This window comes from Rhinolophus ferrumequinum, chromosome 7, assembly GCF_004115265.2.
Source record: "Rhinolophus ferrumequinum isolate MPI-CBG mRhiFer1 chromosome 7, mRhiFer1_v1.p, whole genome shotgun sequence".
Lineage (NCBI taxonomy): Eukaryota > Metazoa > Chordata > Mammalia > Chiroptera > Rhinolophidae > Rhinolophus > Rhinolophus ferrumequinum.
This window is the reverse complement of record NC_046290.1, coordinates 4,576,066-4,595,252: the sequence shown is the minus strand read 5'-3', so window position 1 is coordinate 4,595,252 and position 19,187 is coordinate 4,576,066. Positions and strand designations below refer to the sequence as shown.

Below are 19,187 nucleotides of genomic sequence, written 5' to 3'. Positions count from 1 at the left end.
TCAGGAAACTGGTCTCCTCCTTCTGTGTGGTATGCGCACGAAGGCGGGAGGGGCTGTGGGCCACATGCACCAGGAAAGGCGGCTGGGTGAGGCAGGGGAGCAGGCACATGACCAAGAGAGGCAGAGCTGGGGCACAGGATGAGCAGACCCGAGAAGGACGTGTGTGCCCAGCCCCCCAAGGGTCCTGAAGGCAAGCATGACAAGGAGACAGCCAGTGCCCCTGGAGCCTCTCCAGGGAGCGGCAAGAGAGGAAAGCTGGTGCCACCAATTCTCCTGCCCACTACGACAGTGTCCTTTGGAGCCAGGGAAACCAACCTGAGTTCACTCACTGCAGTCCTCTCCCTTTGCAGAAGAAACTGAGGCCCAAACATGATGATGGCTTGGCTGAGCTCACGGGATGACTTACTGACAGAACCCGCCAGAAACCTCAACTTTCAGCTCAACTAGGGCTCTCTCTGAGTAAGGCACACCAGGAATGCTCCATCCCTTGCCCAGGTACTTGGACCCTTTTGTCCGTTCCCATCTCGAATCTCCCTTCTCCTTTGGCCTCTACAGCAACTCTCCCTCACTGGTCCTCTGCTCCCAAGGATGGCTCCTCCTCTGTCCACTCCCGGCTCCTGTTCCTCTCCCACTCTGGCTCCTGGGTCCCTAGCAACTCTGTGACGTCCCTCTCAGTGCTGAATTCACTCTCTCTGCGTGGCTGCAGAACCCCAAGGCTTCAATTATGAGCTTGAAGCTGGTAACTTGTACACCCGTATCTGCAAGCGGGACCTGCCTAAGCCCTGGACAATACACCGTGTGGTCCGGCAGTCAGCGGGATACAGAGAGGTGGCAACAGCATAACGGGGACATCCATTCATTAAAGTACACTCTCTGAAAGACACCTACCATCCTCCAGATGGAGCCACGTTTTAAGCCAAGAGCCTCACCAGGTTCAACACGAAGAGCTGGGGCGTTTCCCAACAGGTATGGAAGTGATCCTATCGCTGTAACATATCATGTTCATACCAAATCAGTGCCACGAAATTCTTTAAGGAGGAAGATCCAGTGACTGAGAAAGGGTTCAAGGGCAACTATTGGTCTTTGAGGATTAGAAGCACAAGGTCAGGCTCCCATCCCAGAGGAATTCTGGAATAACAGGAAACTCAGGGACCAGGAGAAGATGGATCTACTGAAATGTGCTGTGAGGCGTAAACTCAAACTGAGCCATCTAAAATCAGTGACAAGTGAGACCCAGGCGTGCGCCCTGGCTGCCGGCAGGACTAAGGGTCCTGGGCATCATGTGACTTCAGACAGGTCACCGCGAAGACAACTACTCCAAAAGACCTGTTTCTCAGTGAAAGGTCTCCCACTTACAGTTTACGGCCCCGTTCACAGAATTAAGGACGTCACAAAGCAGAGCAGCTGAAGAAGAGACAAAAACCAGGTTCACACCTTACCTGGTCCCAGGGAGAGACGGTTCCTCCAAAACACATGAACAAGTACGCCATGGCCACGAGACAGATCCATATCACCACCGAGAAGAGGCGGAGCAGCCTTTTGAACACAGACTCAATGCAGACGAGGATGAATATCGCAAAGAAAATTGCCAGGGCGGTGGGAACTGTTATTAAAAACGCCACGTGGTCTTCAACTTCCTAAGAGAAAAAAATATCGCAAAGGTACAGTTCAGAAACAGCATGGCAGCGATGATTTAAGTTATCAAAATGTGATCAACATTCAGCAGTGTCAAAATATATTGAGTTTTAAAAGTTATTTCAGAAGCAGAACAGTTTGAACTTCTGAAAATGTAATTTTCCTATGAAACAGCCATGCTTTCCCAAATAAATATCCCAGTGTTAGATACGTAAATTATGCAAAACAGCTATGCCATCAAATTTAAATTTTCCCTGGAAAATGGAGAAATGGATTTTATTCAAAAGTGAATGCAAAAACGCATAATATTAGGTTAAAATAAGACAACCAACTTAACTTCACTGTCTGCATCACAGGGTAAGACACACCCTGGCCATAGAAAACCAAGGCTTCCGAGTGGTTTGAAATGTTTTATTTTTTAAAAATCTAAAAACTATCGCAGTCTCCAAAGTGATGAGCTCTTATTTCAATGCATGGCAATTACTGTTTCAATGGGATCACAGGTTAATAGAGAAGGAACAGAAAGTACTAATTATAGAAGATAAGAGAGTGGGAAATACTTGGAAGAACAGCCATTTTTCTAGTTTCCTTCCCCACCTCTCTTGAGCTCCGGGAGCAAAGAACAGATAGGTGTTTATTACTAGCCTCTTACTGATGCGTGTTTTTAAAATCCACATTTGCACACTAATCCTCATTTTCTGTGTATGAGGTATAATAAAAAAACACAGTGAATGTTTAAATTAAAAAAGAAAATTATTACAGCAAAAGACACATTGCCATTAACTCTCCTCAAAATACCCACCCCTTGCTTCGAACACATTTATCCCAACCTTCTTGCCACTGTCTGAAGCAGTTCCGGAAGTCCTCTTTCATGAGTGTCTCTAGTTGCGCTATTGTGGCTGCTTCCAGGTCCTGAATCATTTTGACTTTGGGGAAGAGCCAGAAGTCACACATGCCAGATTCATTGAATAAGGTGGATGAAGACACACCATAATGTTTTTATTTGACAGAAATTGCCATATACCAGAAGCAATGTGTGACACAGAGCCTTTCTCTTGTGATCACAAAATATGGTGACCATAAATGGTAAATATTTGAATCGATTCAGGACACTGAGGCAGCCACAACAGCTCAACTAAAGACATCCATAAAACAGGACTTCCATAACTACTTCAGAGAGTGGCAAGAATGACGGGATAAGTGTGTTTGAAATGAGGGGGAGTATTTTGAGGGGGATTCATGGCAATGTGTCTTGTACTATATTTTTTTTTATTTATTTAAACATTCACCGTATTCTTTGATCACAACTTGTGTCTCTTTCTAACCATCGCCCCCAAAAGGCACACTACTTCAATTCCACACAATTCAGCACAACGTAAGAGACATCATGCTTCCTTTAATGATACAAGCATGGGTTTAGGCTTTAGCTTCTGCAAAACATTATGCTGGAACCTGACTGTGAAGAGCACGCACTGTCGGATGAAACGCAGTTTGAGGTCTTCAATCCTCACCCAACATGTTCAGTTCCTGAAACACCCAAAGGAGTTTCAATCAAAAAAAAAAAAAAAAAAAAACAATCCTTCTGCCCGAGGCCCTGAGAACTTCCACTGAGGTTTTAGAATATTAGTAGTTACAGTAAAATCTGGGACTTATGTGGTGGCTCCTTCTAACACTGGATGGAGCCTGGTGAACCCCTCCGCTTTCCTGGTTGCCACCAGCTTCATTCGCCACATGAGCAGTTATAACTTCGCACTGGAGATGGCCTCATCCAGACATCAAACCACCGACCACAGACATCAAACCACACCCAATGCAAGTCAACATGGAGGGGGAAGAAAGGGACCCAGGCTCACCCTAATGACTCCACCTCTCTCTCTCTCTCTGTTTTATGGGTGTTAAGTAACTCTTGGGGAAATGACGACAGCAACAACCCTAGGAAATACCAATAGATGCATTTTTGGGCTAAGCGCTCTTACGTGTATTAACCTCTTTAATACTCACGGCAGCCCTATGAGGGGGCACTGGTGTTAGCAATACTCTACAGGGGATTAAACTGGAACCCCAAGAATGAAAATGAATTGCCATGGGGTGACCGAACCAGTGAGGGACAGAGTACCGGGACTCCAGCCCAGGGACCTAGGGTCTGTATTCCGCCTTCTGGTTGTGCAGAGATGATGGGCCACACCAAGTGGGGCCAGCCCTTGAGTGACCAAACGAACGTATGTTTCCAGAACTGGCCAAAGACAAGAGGATCAAATGTGATGTTCTTATTCTCTCCCTCCATGGCTATTTTTGCCCATGATTAAGTGCCTACGTTGTACTCTTACCCTCAGACACATGTGACAATCATTGCAAAAGGGTATCAGCTCTCCACCAGGCTGCCAGGGCTCCCCAGCACTCAGACACCCCAAGTCAACGTAAGCATGGACACGACAGCATGTCCGCTGGGCATACGGGATTTGAGATTAGGATCGCTGCACACAGGGAGCCACGGAAACTGATTTTATTTTACATCTCCCAAAATAAACCTAAGGGAGCTATGGACAGAAAGCTAAGGGATTACCAGGACAACTGTTTTCCCAGTGGGACTTTTCATTTATTTCATTAACTCCGTAGGGGAGAAACAACTGTTGACTTTTTTGGCTCTTATTTCACCAGAAAGACTGAAAATGGTACGAAAATATACATAAAGTGAAAATTAGGAGCTAAAGGGACAGAAAGATTGTGATGGAGTCCCTCCAGGAAGTGAAGGACAAACTGGGTTACCTGGAGGCACTTCTCCTGCACTTCCTTTTAAAAGAGCTAACTGTGGCCAAGGACCCAGGTGCTCACCGTGCTGGGGCCACGGCTAAGATGTCACGCTGTGCGAGGCTTGAAACATGCCAGTCTCTACCTCACTTTTCGTTTTTTAAATATCAGGGTCTTCATCACTGAGAAGTGATTTGTCTGGGCCTCACGGTGACTTTTCCACTAGGCATGGGGGATACAGGACCTGGGTCCCCTAATGAACCAGAAGGAAAAAACCCCACAAGCTTTTAGGGTCAAAGATTACATAACTCTTCATGCCAACACACTTATAAACTATAACTGTGAAAATATATTTTAGGGAGGAAGGGGCATAGGAAAGGCCCTCAGTCGTAATGTGAACCTGGGGGGGCTGGTGGCCTAACCCTGCTCACCAGGTTCCAACAGTACCAAGTCTTCTCCACACATCAGAGGAGGATGTTCAAGCAGTGTTCCCCACCTCAGTGGGGGAGCAGATTCCCCGATGGCCCACGGCGAGAGATGGTCAGCTGCTGCTCATGAGGCCTCTGACCTGACCCCCTGGAAAACTGGAGCCCACTGAAGGATAGGGGCTCTTCTAGAAAGAGAACAGCCATCAATTATTTCCATACTTCCCTTTGAACTACAATTCCAAGCAAGTTTTAATATAGATGTCTCCACAAAATAGAATCTTTTATAAAAGTGTCAAGGAACAACAGTAGAGTATTCATTAAAGAATGTATAAGCTTATAAACTACATTCTTTCCTAGTCTCGCTGTTGGCATCACGCATTTTTCTTAAGGCAAAGAAAACTGAATAAAGGAATGCCCTGAGACCTTGTGTGCCACGGTCCTCCTCCCTCCCCGTGGACGGGAAGATGAATGAAGCCACAAGACACACCCCGTGGCTGTTTTCTTCTGGAGCTGGTTGAGTTTTCAAAATTCAGAGTATAAAACAAACAGAGTGGCTTAAAATAAAGCAACCTCAAACATTAAAAACATTGTTAATCTAAATTAAATATGTTTATGTACCCCCACCCTTTCTCCCTTCATGCAAAAAAATATGACATAATGCAAACTAAATGAAATGTACTAAATTGCCTTTATTAGTACTAAAATGTACTCACAGGCCTTTAAAATATGCCTTTAAAAGGGTAAGAAAAAAATACCAGATAACACAAAGTAAATGAAGCACCCCAAAATGCCTCTGAAAGGGAGATGCCGGGCACGGTGTCGTCTACCGTTATGATAATTCGTTCCTATTGCTCTCTTCCAACACTATTCTTTCATTTTCAATGCATTTTCTGGTAATTTTGGATGGCTTCTAATTGCTAGACCTATTAAATACCCATCTCTTTTATTTATTATGTGACAGCTCCTTTGTTTCTCAGACGCTTTTTCATGGTGCAACAGATTGTCTGTATTTTCCTTCGTTTCCACGTGCATTTTTTATTTTTCATTAAACAGCACTATTTTTCACTTAGACGGTAAGGGCCAAGCTAATGTAAAACACTGCTTTTTTATAAAAAATATTTTAGTGAAGTGTGTTGAAGTCCCAGAGACTGCAGGTAGAAACCGTTTCTGTCAGTTCCTTCTGCGTGAGTCGGGGTGAGCTCTGAGCCCCCCTAAGCCTGGGTCTTCCTGTGAAGAGCAGTAGGGACACGGCGTGGTCGGTGGCTATTTGTGCCTGACAGGCGCCCCACAATAAGAGAGACTGTTGTTGTGATGACCAGCACATCCTTTTCCCCTTCAAATCTCAGTACTTTCTCGCCAAGGCTAGCCTGACTATTCATTATTGGAATGATGCCCATTTTGCATTCTAAATAATAATTTACTTTATTACCACAAATTATTCGAAAGGGTTGTCATTGGACAAAAAGAAATCAGCCTTTAGCTATGATACATATTTGAGTGCAGGTGTATGCGTGCAGCTATATATTTTCATTCATTCACATATAATATACGTGTGTGTGACATAATAGAAAATACATGTTTCACTCTTTTCCACATATATAGTGATACTTTATTTACAATGAGGTGTGAAAAGAGTAAATAAAAATTCTGATTAAAAATTTCTATAAAACTGTGATGAAATAAAGAAGATCTCAACAAATGGAGAGATAGTCCGTGCACATGGATAGGAAGACAATATTGTCAAGATGTCAGTTCTTCCCAAATTAATTTATAGATTCAGTGCAATCCCAATAAAAATCCCAGGGAGTTAATTTGTAGTTATCAACACATTCTCTATGAAGAGGCAAAAAGACCCAGAATAGCCAACCCAATGTTGAAGGAGAAGAAAAAAGCTGGAGGACTGACACTACCTGACTCCAAGACTCACTATAAAACTACAGTAATCAAGATGGCGTGGTATTGGAAAAATAGACAAGTAGATCAATGGAAGAGGACAGAGCCACACAAATGTAGTTAACTGATCTTTGGTAAAGGAAAAAAGACAACTCAAAGGGAAAAGGATAGTATTTTCAACAAAAGATCTTACATAAACTAAATAGATATCCACGTGCCAAAAGAACCCCAAAAGTATATTTAGGCACATACTTTACAACGTTCACAAAAATTAACTCAAAATGGACCATAGATCTAAATGTAAAATTCAAAACTAATTCTGAAAAACTGAAAGCCTTCCCATATGTAAACCTTAGTCCATTTGTCATGCTGAACAATCCACAACATAGAAATATTTTTTAAATAAACACGCAAATTATCGGTATGTGAAAGATAAACCACTTTCCAACTGCTTACAAAGATTTATCATCCACTGCTTGTAATTATACAAGTAACTTGTTACATACACACAAATTATGGCCTAGGCTCTGGCCATATTTACTTATTCTCAGCTCCTATTACACTAGCCAACACTCTCACTCACATATTAAGATTATGGATAAAGACATAAAGTATTTTACATGGGAAATGGTTCCACATCAGGCATCATACTTTAAAGGACTTCCCCTTCTATGAGAACCGGACCCCAAATACAAAATGTTCTTGGAGGCACTTCTAGTTTCACAAAAGGAAGACAAGGTCTCCAATTTTTCCGCCTCTCCTCCCCTCAACCTTCTGTCCCCACCCTGCAGCCCCTCCCCCAAAGAAAATGAGTGCACAAAGGCATGGAGCTAAGGGCTGCTGGGAAGAGCAAGAGCCACCCATGCGTTGTAAGCAACAAGGGGTGCCAGAGATGCCTGGAGGCTGAGAAGCCTGGCAGGCTGTAGAAGCACAAAACATGGAGCATGGTGAAAGGGACCCAAAGCAGACCTTGACTGGGGCATATCCCAGCTATCTTGGAAACAGGAGCAAATTAGTCTTTGGAAAAACTTACTCACGTAGAACGTCAATACCTACCAATGACAATCAAACAACCTTTTACAACAAAAATCACCAGAATGAGCAGAGTCACTAAGAACAAGGGTCCAAAACAAGTAATACAGTGGTACCTCAGTTTTCGAATGTAATCTCTTCTGGAAGACCATTCGAATTCTGAAACATTTGAAAACAGCCAGCAGCTAGGCCTCAGGATCTTGCATTCAGCGGAAGCTGCGTGACATATTTGACTTCCGAGGCGTGTTTGAAAACCGAAGCATTTACTTCTAGATTTATGGCATTCATAAACCGAAATGTTCATCAACGAAGATGTTCGAAAACTGTGGTACTGCTATAAATGGCTTAGATTTCCAAGGATAACAGATGTCAAAACTGACAGCCAGAGAATACAGAATAGCTGCATGTGACATATTGAAAGAAATGAAGGCAGCAATTTCAAGGATGACAATACTACAGGAATCACTAAGGTACAAACAGAGAAAATGAAACTTGAAAATGACAAATATAATAATGTAAATAAAAGCTAAACAATTGAGTTAAATAGAAAAAAAAAAGACACAGTTTTTTAAAAATTACTGAAGTGAAAGATAAACCAAAGAATTTATATACAATGCAATAAAAATGTAAGGAGATAAAAATTATAAGAAAGCCTAAGACATGGAAAATAGAATAAAAAGAATAAGAAGGTATAACATATCTGATTAGAGTTCCTGAATTACAACAAGAAGAGACGAGATTTCATATCAAGACAGATCAGTTGGGAATTGTCCAGCACTAGCAAAAACCAATATTCTACAACTCCACAATGCCAGCTAAACAAAAATAAATCAAACATATTTACATGATGATAAAAATGCAAAATGTTAATAGATGAAGAGAACATCTTAAGAGTGGCCAAAGAAAACGGAAGCATCATCCAAAGAACAACAGTTAACATGAGAGCAGAAATTTCAACAGCAAGATAGTAATGGCAAATTATTGAGCACAAAATAACAGTCAACCTTGTATAGCTAAAAAATCAGGTGTTTTTTTGTTTTTTTATACGAGCAAAAATACAAACATTTGCATATAAATCATTTTTTAAAGTAGGAATTTACCACTGAGAAATCCTTTCTTGTTCTGATCAAGATGACAAAGTAAATGCTGTGCTCACCTCCTCCCATGACCACAATCAAAATTACAACTAAATTATAGAACAATCAACCTGAAGAACCATCAGAAGACTAGCTGAACACAAGTCCTATAACTATGGATATACAGAAGAAGCCATGTGGAGACTAACGGGAGAGGCAGAGACTCTAAATGGGCAGGTCCCACACCCACAAGTGGCAGTTGAGAATCTGGAGGGAATAGTTCAACTGCAGAGTTTCTCCCTGACAAGCGAGGGACCCCAACCCCACACCAGGCTCCCCAGCCCAGGATTCCAGCGCCAGGCAGAGAAGCCCCATGACATCTTGCTGTGAAAATCAGCAGGGATTACGTCTGTCTGGGTGAGATGGAAGGCTGCAGGAAACCCAAGCATCCTCTTAAAGGCCCACACACAGACTCAGGCACTTGCAGGTACTCACCCGAGTCTCTGGTGGAGGGACAATGGCTCAGGAGGCACCAGAGACATACAGGAAGAAACTGAGTTGTGTGGCTTAGGACGAGGGTTGGAGGGACAGCCGCCACTGTGCCCGTGTTGTGCCTGCCTCCCATGTAGCTGGCAGGCAGATACCTTTTTTCTTGTGTTGAGCCCTCCCCTACATAGCCAAATCTGAAACTGCATTGGCCTGGTAAGCTCCACTCGCTCTACCCTGGTACCTCCCTGGGACCTGGCTCCAACCAACTCATGCCCTGCCAGAGGCTCTTTCGGGGACAGGCAGCCAGCCTACGCTCCTACTGTAGTTTTTCTTTAAAAGCTCTCAAAGGTCCACTGGCTCCAGGCAGGTGGCTGCTAGCCTCTATGTGCCCTGTGCTTTTATGCTGAGTGTCCCCTGGCTCAGCACTGGCACCAAATCTGAATCTGCATTAAGGTGGTGAACACCACTTGCCCCACCCTGGTGATTCCCTAAAACCCCTCCTCAACCAATTCTCATATTGCCCTATGCTCTTTTACTGGCTAAACCTTATAGGCAGGCAGCAGCAGGCCTCTGGGTGTCCTGTGCTTTTGATGAACTGTCCCAGGCCTGGTACTGGTGGCAGCCTGTCTTGGTCCAACAACAGCAGCTATCCAACACAGATCACTTTGTAGCTCCAGGCCCAGGCCAGTCAGAGGCAGCAGCTGACCTTCAGAGCTCCTCTGAAGATGCCCCAGAAGCAACATACCCAGTGGCCAGTTCAGACCACAACAGAGCATCACCCAATTAGCCCCAAAAGTGCCAAACCCAAACAGTGGTCTGAATAGGCATTAGAGCCCATTGGAATGAATCCTACACCATGGGTCAGCCCCCACAGAGCAGCTCGTGTGCTGTGGTCATGGCCAATCCTCACATCCAGTCAGCCTGTGGGTCAATCCCACTCAATGACGTGTCAACAGCAATCAACACTCAACTACAACAGGAGGGCACACACAACCCACACAAAGGACACTCCTGGACTACCAGGCTCAGGTGACCAGGGAGACTGTGCCTCTGGGCCCCATAGGATACCTATTACATAAGGCCACTCTACCATGACCAGGAGACATAACAACTCTACCTAACAGAGACAAACCCAGGGAGAAAACCAAAATGAGGAAACAAAGAAAGATATCCCAAATGAAAGGACAGAACAAAACTCCAGAAAAATGACTAAACAAATGGAGACAAGTAATTTACCAGATGCAGCGTTATAACACTGGTTATAAGGCTGCTCAACGATCTCAGTGAGAATTTCAACAGAGAGATAGAAAACATAAAAATGGAGATAGAAAACAAAAAGCACCTGTCAGAAATGAAGAACACAATAACTGAAATGAAGAATATATTAGTGGGAATCAACAGTGCATTAGATGAAGCAGAGAACTGAATCAGCAATTTGGAAAATAAGGTAGCAGAAAACACCCAATCAGAAAAACAAAAAGAAAGAAGAATCCAAAAAGTGAGGGCAGTTTAAGAGGCCTCTGGGAAAACATCAAGCATACCAACATTCGCATCATAGTGGTATCAGAAGGAGAAGAGAGAGAAAGGAATTGAAAACCTATTTGAAGAAATAATGATGGAAAACTTCCCAATCTGGTAAAGGAAATAAACATGCTGCCCAGGAAACACAGAGACTCCCAAACAAGATGATCCAAACAGGCCCACACCAAGATGCATCATAATTAAAATGCCAAAGGTTAAAGACAAAGAGAGAATCTTAAAAGCAGCGAGAGAAAGGCAATTAGTTACCTATGAGGGAGCTCCCATAAGACTGTCGGCTGATTTCTCAACAGAAACTTTCCATGCCAGAAGGGATGAGCATGAAATTTTCAAAGTGATGAAAAGCCAGGACCTACAGCCAAGGTTACTCTACCAGAAAAGCTATCATTTAGACTCTAAGGATAGATAAAGAGCTTCCCAGACAAGAAAAAGTTAAAGCAGTTCATCACCACCAAACCAGTGTTACAAGAAATGTTAAAGGAACTTGTTTAAGAAGAAGAAGAGAAAAAGATGAATAATAAGTGGTAATAACTACGCATCACTTTAAATAATCACTTTAAATGTAAATGGATTAAAAGCTCCAATCAAAACACATAAGATAGTTGAGTAGATAAGAAAACAAGATCCACACATATGCTATCTACAAGAGACCAACCTCAGATCGAAAGACACACATAGACTGAAAGCAAAGTGATGGGAAAAGGTTATTTCATGCAAATGGAAACAAACTAAAAATCTTGAGTAGCTATACTTATATCAGACAAAACAGATGTTAAAACAAAGGCTAAAATAACAAAGAAGGACATTTCATAATGATACAGGAATCAATCCAACAAGAGGATGTAACCCTTGTAAGCATTTATGCACCCAAAACAGGAGCACCTAAATATATAAAACAAATATCGATGAACATAAAGGGGGAAATCAACAGTATTACAGTCATAGTATAGGACTTTGACACCTCATTGACAACAATAGATAGATTTTCCAAATAGAAAATCAACAAGAAAACAGCAACCTTAAATGACACATTAGACCAGATGTACTTAATTAATATTTTTAGAGCATTTCACCCCAAACCAGCAGAATATACATTCTTTTCAATTGCACATGGAACGTTTTCTAAGAGATAACATGTTAGGGCACAAAACAAGTCTCAATCAATTTAAGAAGACTGAAAGCATATCAAGCATCTTCTGTGACCACAATAATGTGAAACTAGAAATCAATTCAAAAACATAAAAAATAAAAACATGAAAAACACACAAATACATAGAGGCTAAATAATATGATACCAAACAATGAATGGGTTAACAATGAAACCAAAAGATACCTTGAGACAAATGAAAATAAAAACACAATGACCTCAAACTTATGGGACACAGCAAAAGCATTCCTAAAAGGGAAATTCATAGCAATACAAGCCTACATCAAGAAAGAAAAAAATCTCAAACAATCTAAACTTACACCTAAAGGAACCAGAGAAAAACAGCAAACAAAGCCCAAAGTGAGTAGAAATAATAAAGATTAGAGAGAAAATAAATGAAATATAGTCTAAAAAACACAAAAGATCAATGAAAAAGAGCTGGTTCTTTGAAAAGATAAAATTGATAAACCTTTAACCAGGCTCATCACAAAAAAAAAGAGAGGACCCAAATAAATAAAATTAGAAATGAAAGAGGAGCAGTAACAACAGACTTCACAGAGATACAAAGGGTTATAAGAAAATACAACAAACAATTACATGCCAACAAATTGGACAATCTGGAAGAAATGGATAAATTCCTACAAACATTCAATCTTTCAAGACTGAATCAATAAGAAACAGAAAATATGAACAGACCAATCACTACTAATGAAATTGAATCAGTAATCAATAAACTCCCAACAAACAAAAGTCCTGAACCAGCTGGCTTCAAAGGTGAATTTTACCAAACATTCAAAGAAGAATTAACACCTATCCTTCTCAAACTAGTACAAAATATTAAAGATGAGGCAAGGCTCTCCAGCGCATTTTAGGAGGCCAATATAACCCTGCTGCCAAAACCAGATAAAGAAATTACAAAAAAAAAGAAAATTATAGGCCGAGATCCCTGATGAACATAGATGCAAAGATCCTCAACAAAATGCTAGCAAACAGGATTCAGCAATACAGTAAAAAGATCATCCTCTATGATCAAATGGGATTCATTCCTGGGATGCAAGGTTGGTTCAATATCTGCAAATCTATTAATGTAATATACCACACAAACAAAATGAAGGATAAAAATCCTATGTTCATATCAAGAGATGCAGAAAAAAGATTTGACCAAATCCAGCATTGATTTATGATAAAAAAAAAAAAACCCAACTCTCAGCAAAGTGGGATGAGAGGGAACATATCTCAACATAATAAAGCCCATATATGACAGACCCACACCTAACATCATACTCAAGGAGGAAAAGCTAAAAGCGTTTTCCTGAAAATCAGGAACAAGAAAAGGATGTCCACTTTCATCACTTTTATTCAACATAGTCCTGGAAGTTCTAGCCACTGCAATTGGACAAGGAAAAGAATTAAGAGGCATCCAAATTGGAAAAGAAGAAGTAAAACCATCATTACTTGCAGATGACATGACACTATATAGAGGGAACCCTGATCAGTTGCATTTTTATACACCAATAACAAACTATCAGAAAGAGAAATGAAGAAAATCCAATTTACAATTGCATAAACATAAAATATCTAGGAATAAATTTAACCAAGGAAGTATAAAACCTGTACTTGGAAAATTATAAGACAATGAAGAAAGAAATTGAAGAAGATACAAATAAATGGAAGCATATACCATGCAACATCACTAATCATCAGAGAAATGCAAATTAAAACCACAATGAGATATCACCTCGCGCCTATCAGAATGCTTATCATCAACAAACCAACAAACAAGTGTTGGTGAGGATGTGAAAAAGGGAACCTTGTGCATTATTGGTGGGAATGTAAAATGGTGCAACCACTATGGAAAATAGTATGGAGGTTCCTCAAAAAATTAAAAATACAAGTAGAACTACCTTATGACCCAGAAATTCCACTTCTGGGTATTTAACTGAAGAAATCCAAAACACTAATTCAAAAAGATATATGCACCCCTATGTTCATTGCAGCATTATTTACAATAGCCAAGATATAGAAGTAACCTAGGTGCCCATCGATAGACTACTAGATAAAGAAGAGGTGGTACATATATACAATGGAATATTACTCAGCCATAAAAAGCATGAAATCTTACCAATTACGACCATGTGGATGGACCTATAGCATATTATGCCAAGTAAAATAAATCAGACATAGAAAGACAAATACCATATGATCTCACTTATATGTGGAATCTAAAGAACAAAAGAAATGAACAAACAAAACAGAAACAGACTCATAAATACAGAGAACAAACTAATGGTTGCCAGATGGGAGAGGGGTTAGGGGGCTGGGTGAAAAAGGTGAAGAGATCAAGAAGTACAAATTAGTATAAATTATGAAATAGTCATGGAGATGTAAAGTACAGCATAGGGCATGTAGTCAATAATATGGTAATAACTATATATGGCGCCAGGTGGGTATTAGACTAATCGGGGGTTGGGGGGGCTTCATAAATTACATAAATGTCTAACCGCTAAGCTGTACACCTGAAACTAATGTAAATTAATACTGAATGTCAACTGTAACTGAAAAAAGAAATCTCTAAAAAAAAACTTTTAGGAAATTAAATAATTCTAAAAAGACTGCATGATATGAAAGAATGAGGTGAACAAATACAATGGCAAACACTGTGGTACAACTCAACACACAAAATCTATCTGAAAGAATAATAAGTATCTATTTTCTAGGTTTAAAAAGACAAAATTGAAATATTTAATAATAAGCTTAATAGAGTCAGGAGAGGAAATACTAGAGATAAAGTGTTCAAAGGTCATTTAATGACCTTGGTGTCAAGACTGACCCAGTTGAAATATTTATGACGATAAAATTTCAAGGGCGACCACCAAAAGAATACAAATAAAATGTATAAATTCCAAATCATCAGAGGGAAAAAACTGAGAGAAAGAAAAGAAAAAAAAAATAAAGCCAAAAAATAAAACAGTAAGGAGAAGGAATTGAGACAGATACCAAATTGAGATATCAAATAAGTGAAATGGTGCAAACTATTGCAAATATGTTAATTATTATAATTAAATAAATGGCTTGAACATGCCAATCAAAAGGCAGATTCACAGACTATATCATAAAACAAAGCCCAACTCTATGCTATTTACAAGAGAAAGGATTAAGCAAAAAGATGAAGAAAGGTTGAAAACAAAAATATGAAAATATGCTATTTTAACATCTTACAAAATATAAAATAACTTTAAGGATAAAGATAAAATAATAAAAACTCCCATGCAATTATAACAATTGTAAACATTTATAAACCTAACAAAATTACCTCAAATTGTATAAATATATAGAACTAGAGGAAGAAATAAGTGAATCCACCAAGAATAGATTTCAACACCTCCATCCAGCCATTAATAGGTCAAGCAAAAAAAATGAAAACAAAACAAATAATGCCAAAGATTCAAATGTCATATTTAGCAAGTTTGACCTAATTGACAAATACAAAATTCCACATCCAACCTCAAAAAGGACAATATTCTTCTCAAGTGCACATGGATTTTTTTTTTAATTATGTACCAGGCAACTTGCAAAAATTTCCAAGAGATCACACAGACCCATGTTCTTTGATCACAACAATATTAAATTAGGTTTATAATAAAAGCAAGCATAACTTAGAAATTACCACATATCTGTTGGATAAAAAGCACAGCTCTAACTTTTGGACTGAAAAAGAAATCATAACATAAATTTGAAAAGAATTATGAAAACAGTACATATCAACACCTGTGGTGTGCTTGGAATACAAGTGGATCTTGGAGGGAAACCGTCATTTTCAAAGTTGGGCTGAATTATCTATGGTCAGCTTGGTTTTGCTGGGAGTTCCATTTCTCAGAACCCCTTTCTCCAAATGGCTCAGAAGAGGAATTTGTGCCAGATTTGGGAAGAGAATGCAGTCCTCCCATAAAATCGTCACAGTCAGGGACGGCCGCGGGCCATCACAGGGGTCCAGGCAGATTTCAGCGGGTGCTCACTCTTCCCTGCCCCGTAGCCTGCTCTTCTGCCCAAGTTCAACAGTGGCCAAGCAGACTCTCGGCTGCAGCACAGAGGTAGTGGCTACATAAGATGCAACAGATTCTCAGAGACCTTGCCCTGGAGTTCCTCCTTCAGTCACCTTTTGGGTGACCAGCCACATTTGTCTTCACAGATTTCCCTGAAAGCTCCCACTTTTCACCCACATCAGTGCTTCATAAAGACTTCTCAGTGGTTCTGCAGATAATTATTCTCCTTTTGAAAAACAGTTGGTGGCTTATCACCAGATCCCAGAAGGAAGTGAACACTGACCCTGGACCACCAAGTCCCCAAGCAATCCGAGATGTCCGCCCATCACTAACGGACAGTTGTGGGACCTCCAGGCCATGAAGTCAGGCGCCCACAGGGGCATCCCACCACCAAGTCGAGGTGGAAGGCAGCAGTTAGGGCTCAGGTAGGGCTGAAGGCACAAGTAAGTTGCAAGAGCAAATGATACAGACACCCAGAGCCCCCTGGGACCTGACCTGGGCCTGTGTTCTTAGAGACAGTGTCCTATGCCTGAGGAAATAAAACCCCAGGTCTGAATTACAGCAGGTTCTGCAGAATTCAGTATGGCCACCAAAAAGGAGACAGCGGAAGCACCGTGACTCTGAGCCCCTTACATGCACCATCCTCTGGAGGTGCAGCCAGCCATCTACGTAAGGCTGATTACCACTGACCTCTTCCATGATGGAAGGGGCAGCGCTTTGTTCTCACTTGAATTTTCTTTGGGTATGGGTTTTGCCTTCCTGTCTACAGTCCTTCTGCCCAGAGCGCCACTGGCATCCGCTGGTCTCACCCCACCCCCCATCACCTTGCAGCAGCGTCCTTGATTGAAGCAGGGAATGAATGTGTAAAGACTCCATTACAGGGCCTGCCTGGGGACGACACCTCGTGGGGCTGGGAGAATGTCCTCCAGGGTACAGCAGATGTTCTCAACAGCAATTAATACATGACACCATCCTCCCACAGCCATGCTCAAGGGTAGAAAATATCATAAAATATCAGTTCTCAGCAATAAATCAATAGGTTTGATATGATACTAACAAGATCCCAGTAGAGATGTTTTTGGGTTTTTTGTTTTTTTTTTTAATATGGAGATTGACATAGCTGATCGTAAAGTTTATATGGAAGAACAAAAGGTCAAGAATAACCAAGAAATTTTAAAGGACTTGAATGCTACTTGTCCTACTTAATATAAACACTCGTTATAAAGGTTTAGTAATTATATTGTGTGTGTGTGTGTGTGTGTGTGTGCGCGCGTGCGTACACATATGCACGCGCACACACAGTACTGCAAGGATAAAAACAAAACTTAACCAACGGGACAGAAGAGAAAGCGTAAAACAAACCACTCACATGAAATTTTGATATGTGACAGATGTGGGTAAAGAAATAACTAAAATGGATCAGCAAAACTTCATTCTCCACAAAGAAAAAATATGTAAATGGATCTTCATTTCACTACTCACATCACATACACAAGATCGGACAATCTTAAGTTCACGAACTCATCCTAGAAAAAGTGCTACATGCCTCATCGCTGAATATCACTATAGTCACCTTCAAAGTACTCCCCATGGTAAGCTAAGCACCAACACCAGGGCCTAGTCCACCCTTCAAAGCAATTTTGGAACTCTTTTTCTTGAAAGGCCATCAGAGCGGTCGTCGTATTACCCTTGATGTCCTGAATGTCATCAAAATGTCTTCCTTTCAATATTTCCTTTATTTTAGGGTAAAGAAAGAAAGAAGTCATTGAGGGCCAGATCAGGTGAGTAGGGAGGGAGTTATTTGTTTACTGGCTAAAAACTCCCTAACAGACAGTGCCCTGTGAGCTGGTGCATTGCTGTCATTCAAGAGCCATGAATTGTTGGTGAAAAGTTCAGATCATCTAACTTCTTCATGCAGCCTTTTCAGCACTTCCAAATAGTAAACTTGGTTAACTGTTTGCCCAGTGGGTACAAATCCATAATCAATAATCCCTCTGATTTCAAAAAAAGATAGCAATGTTGTTGCAACAAGTTCACGAACTTAATTGTCAGACCTCATATACCATACATATGTGATATCTGTAGATATGTATGCAGGATATATATGTGTGTGTGATAAAATGAACAAAAAGAAAAGAGAATAATAACCAAGAGTGTGATACGAGGTTGACTTCTGAGGGCAGGCAAGGGATGGGACAGGTGCCACACACAGATGGAAATACGTTATTGGAGATCGTCTAGTCTGGACTGGGTTCACAGGTGTTTGTTTTAGCATAAATAAATAAGTGAGCAGATAGAGATCAATGAGGATTGCGCTCGAGAATCAAAGAAGAATCAAATTAGTCAAATGATAAGTCCTATTCTGTGTACCTAAAGTCCAATTCCAAACAACATATGTTATACACGTTTGAATTAACTGCAAGTCAGTGAGGGAAAAGGATCAGACAGTACATACAATACGTACACCATATGTGTGAACTACATTAACATTTCTTTATTATCTCTTTCATGTGTATTCACCTGATCACTTTAGTCTTCTGCTTTGAGAGGTAACAGCAATAACTTTTGTTGGTTCCAGAAATGAACTAGTCTAAACTTTTGTTGTTTCCTTTATAATGTCCACAGAACACTAGTAGCTTAAAATTCTTAATTATTCTGCCCCTTATTTTGTATAGCTTTAAAAAATTAATACGGGACATTTAACATACACATACACTAGTTCAGTCTTGGGGGGTAAGCCCGGAGGAACGAAAGCCAGCATCGTTGATCTCTGGCTGGTCCGAGCTATGCTATCCCCACATCACTGTACCTGAGGGATAGTAAGGGACACTGGTGGAAATGGGTAAAAGTTCCAATTCTAAGACCTTAAAGTCAGAGCCACTATCTTCTGGGGGGCGGGGTGGGGGGACCCTAGAGACTTGACTCTCAGACAATAATAACCATCTTGAGAAATCTTCTCAGAAATTTCAGGGTTCTAAAAAGAAGCTATTGTATATTATGTCTGTATGTTTCAAATGCAGTGAGCTATGCGTACAACATACTTTAATTGTGCCAATAAGTGAAATTTCCTGTTCAAGTGCCAAGTTTTCTTAAGATGATTTGGTCAGGCTCTAAGAAGTAATTGGACGGATGCGTCCCAAATACTCACACCCAGGTC

The 19,187-nt window shown here is 40.8% G+C and overlaps 1 protein-coding gene across 1 annotated transcript in view; it reads right to left on the bottom strand.

The window, feature by feature from the left end:
* The window catches only part of ADCY2 (adenylate cyclase 2), a 359,401-nt gene that overhangs the window by 333,908 nt on the left and 6,306 nt on the right, over positions 1 to 19,187 (bottom strand). Inside the window, exon 2 of the mRNA XM_033110844.1 lies at positions 1,440 to 1,637. Within this exon, the coding sequence (XP_032966735.1) occupies positions 1,440 to 1,637 (198 nt within the window). The remainder of the gene's footprint in view (positions 1 to 1,439; positions 1,638 to 19,187) is intronic.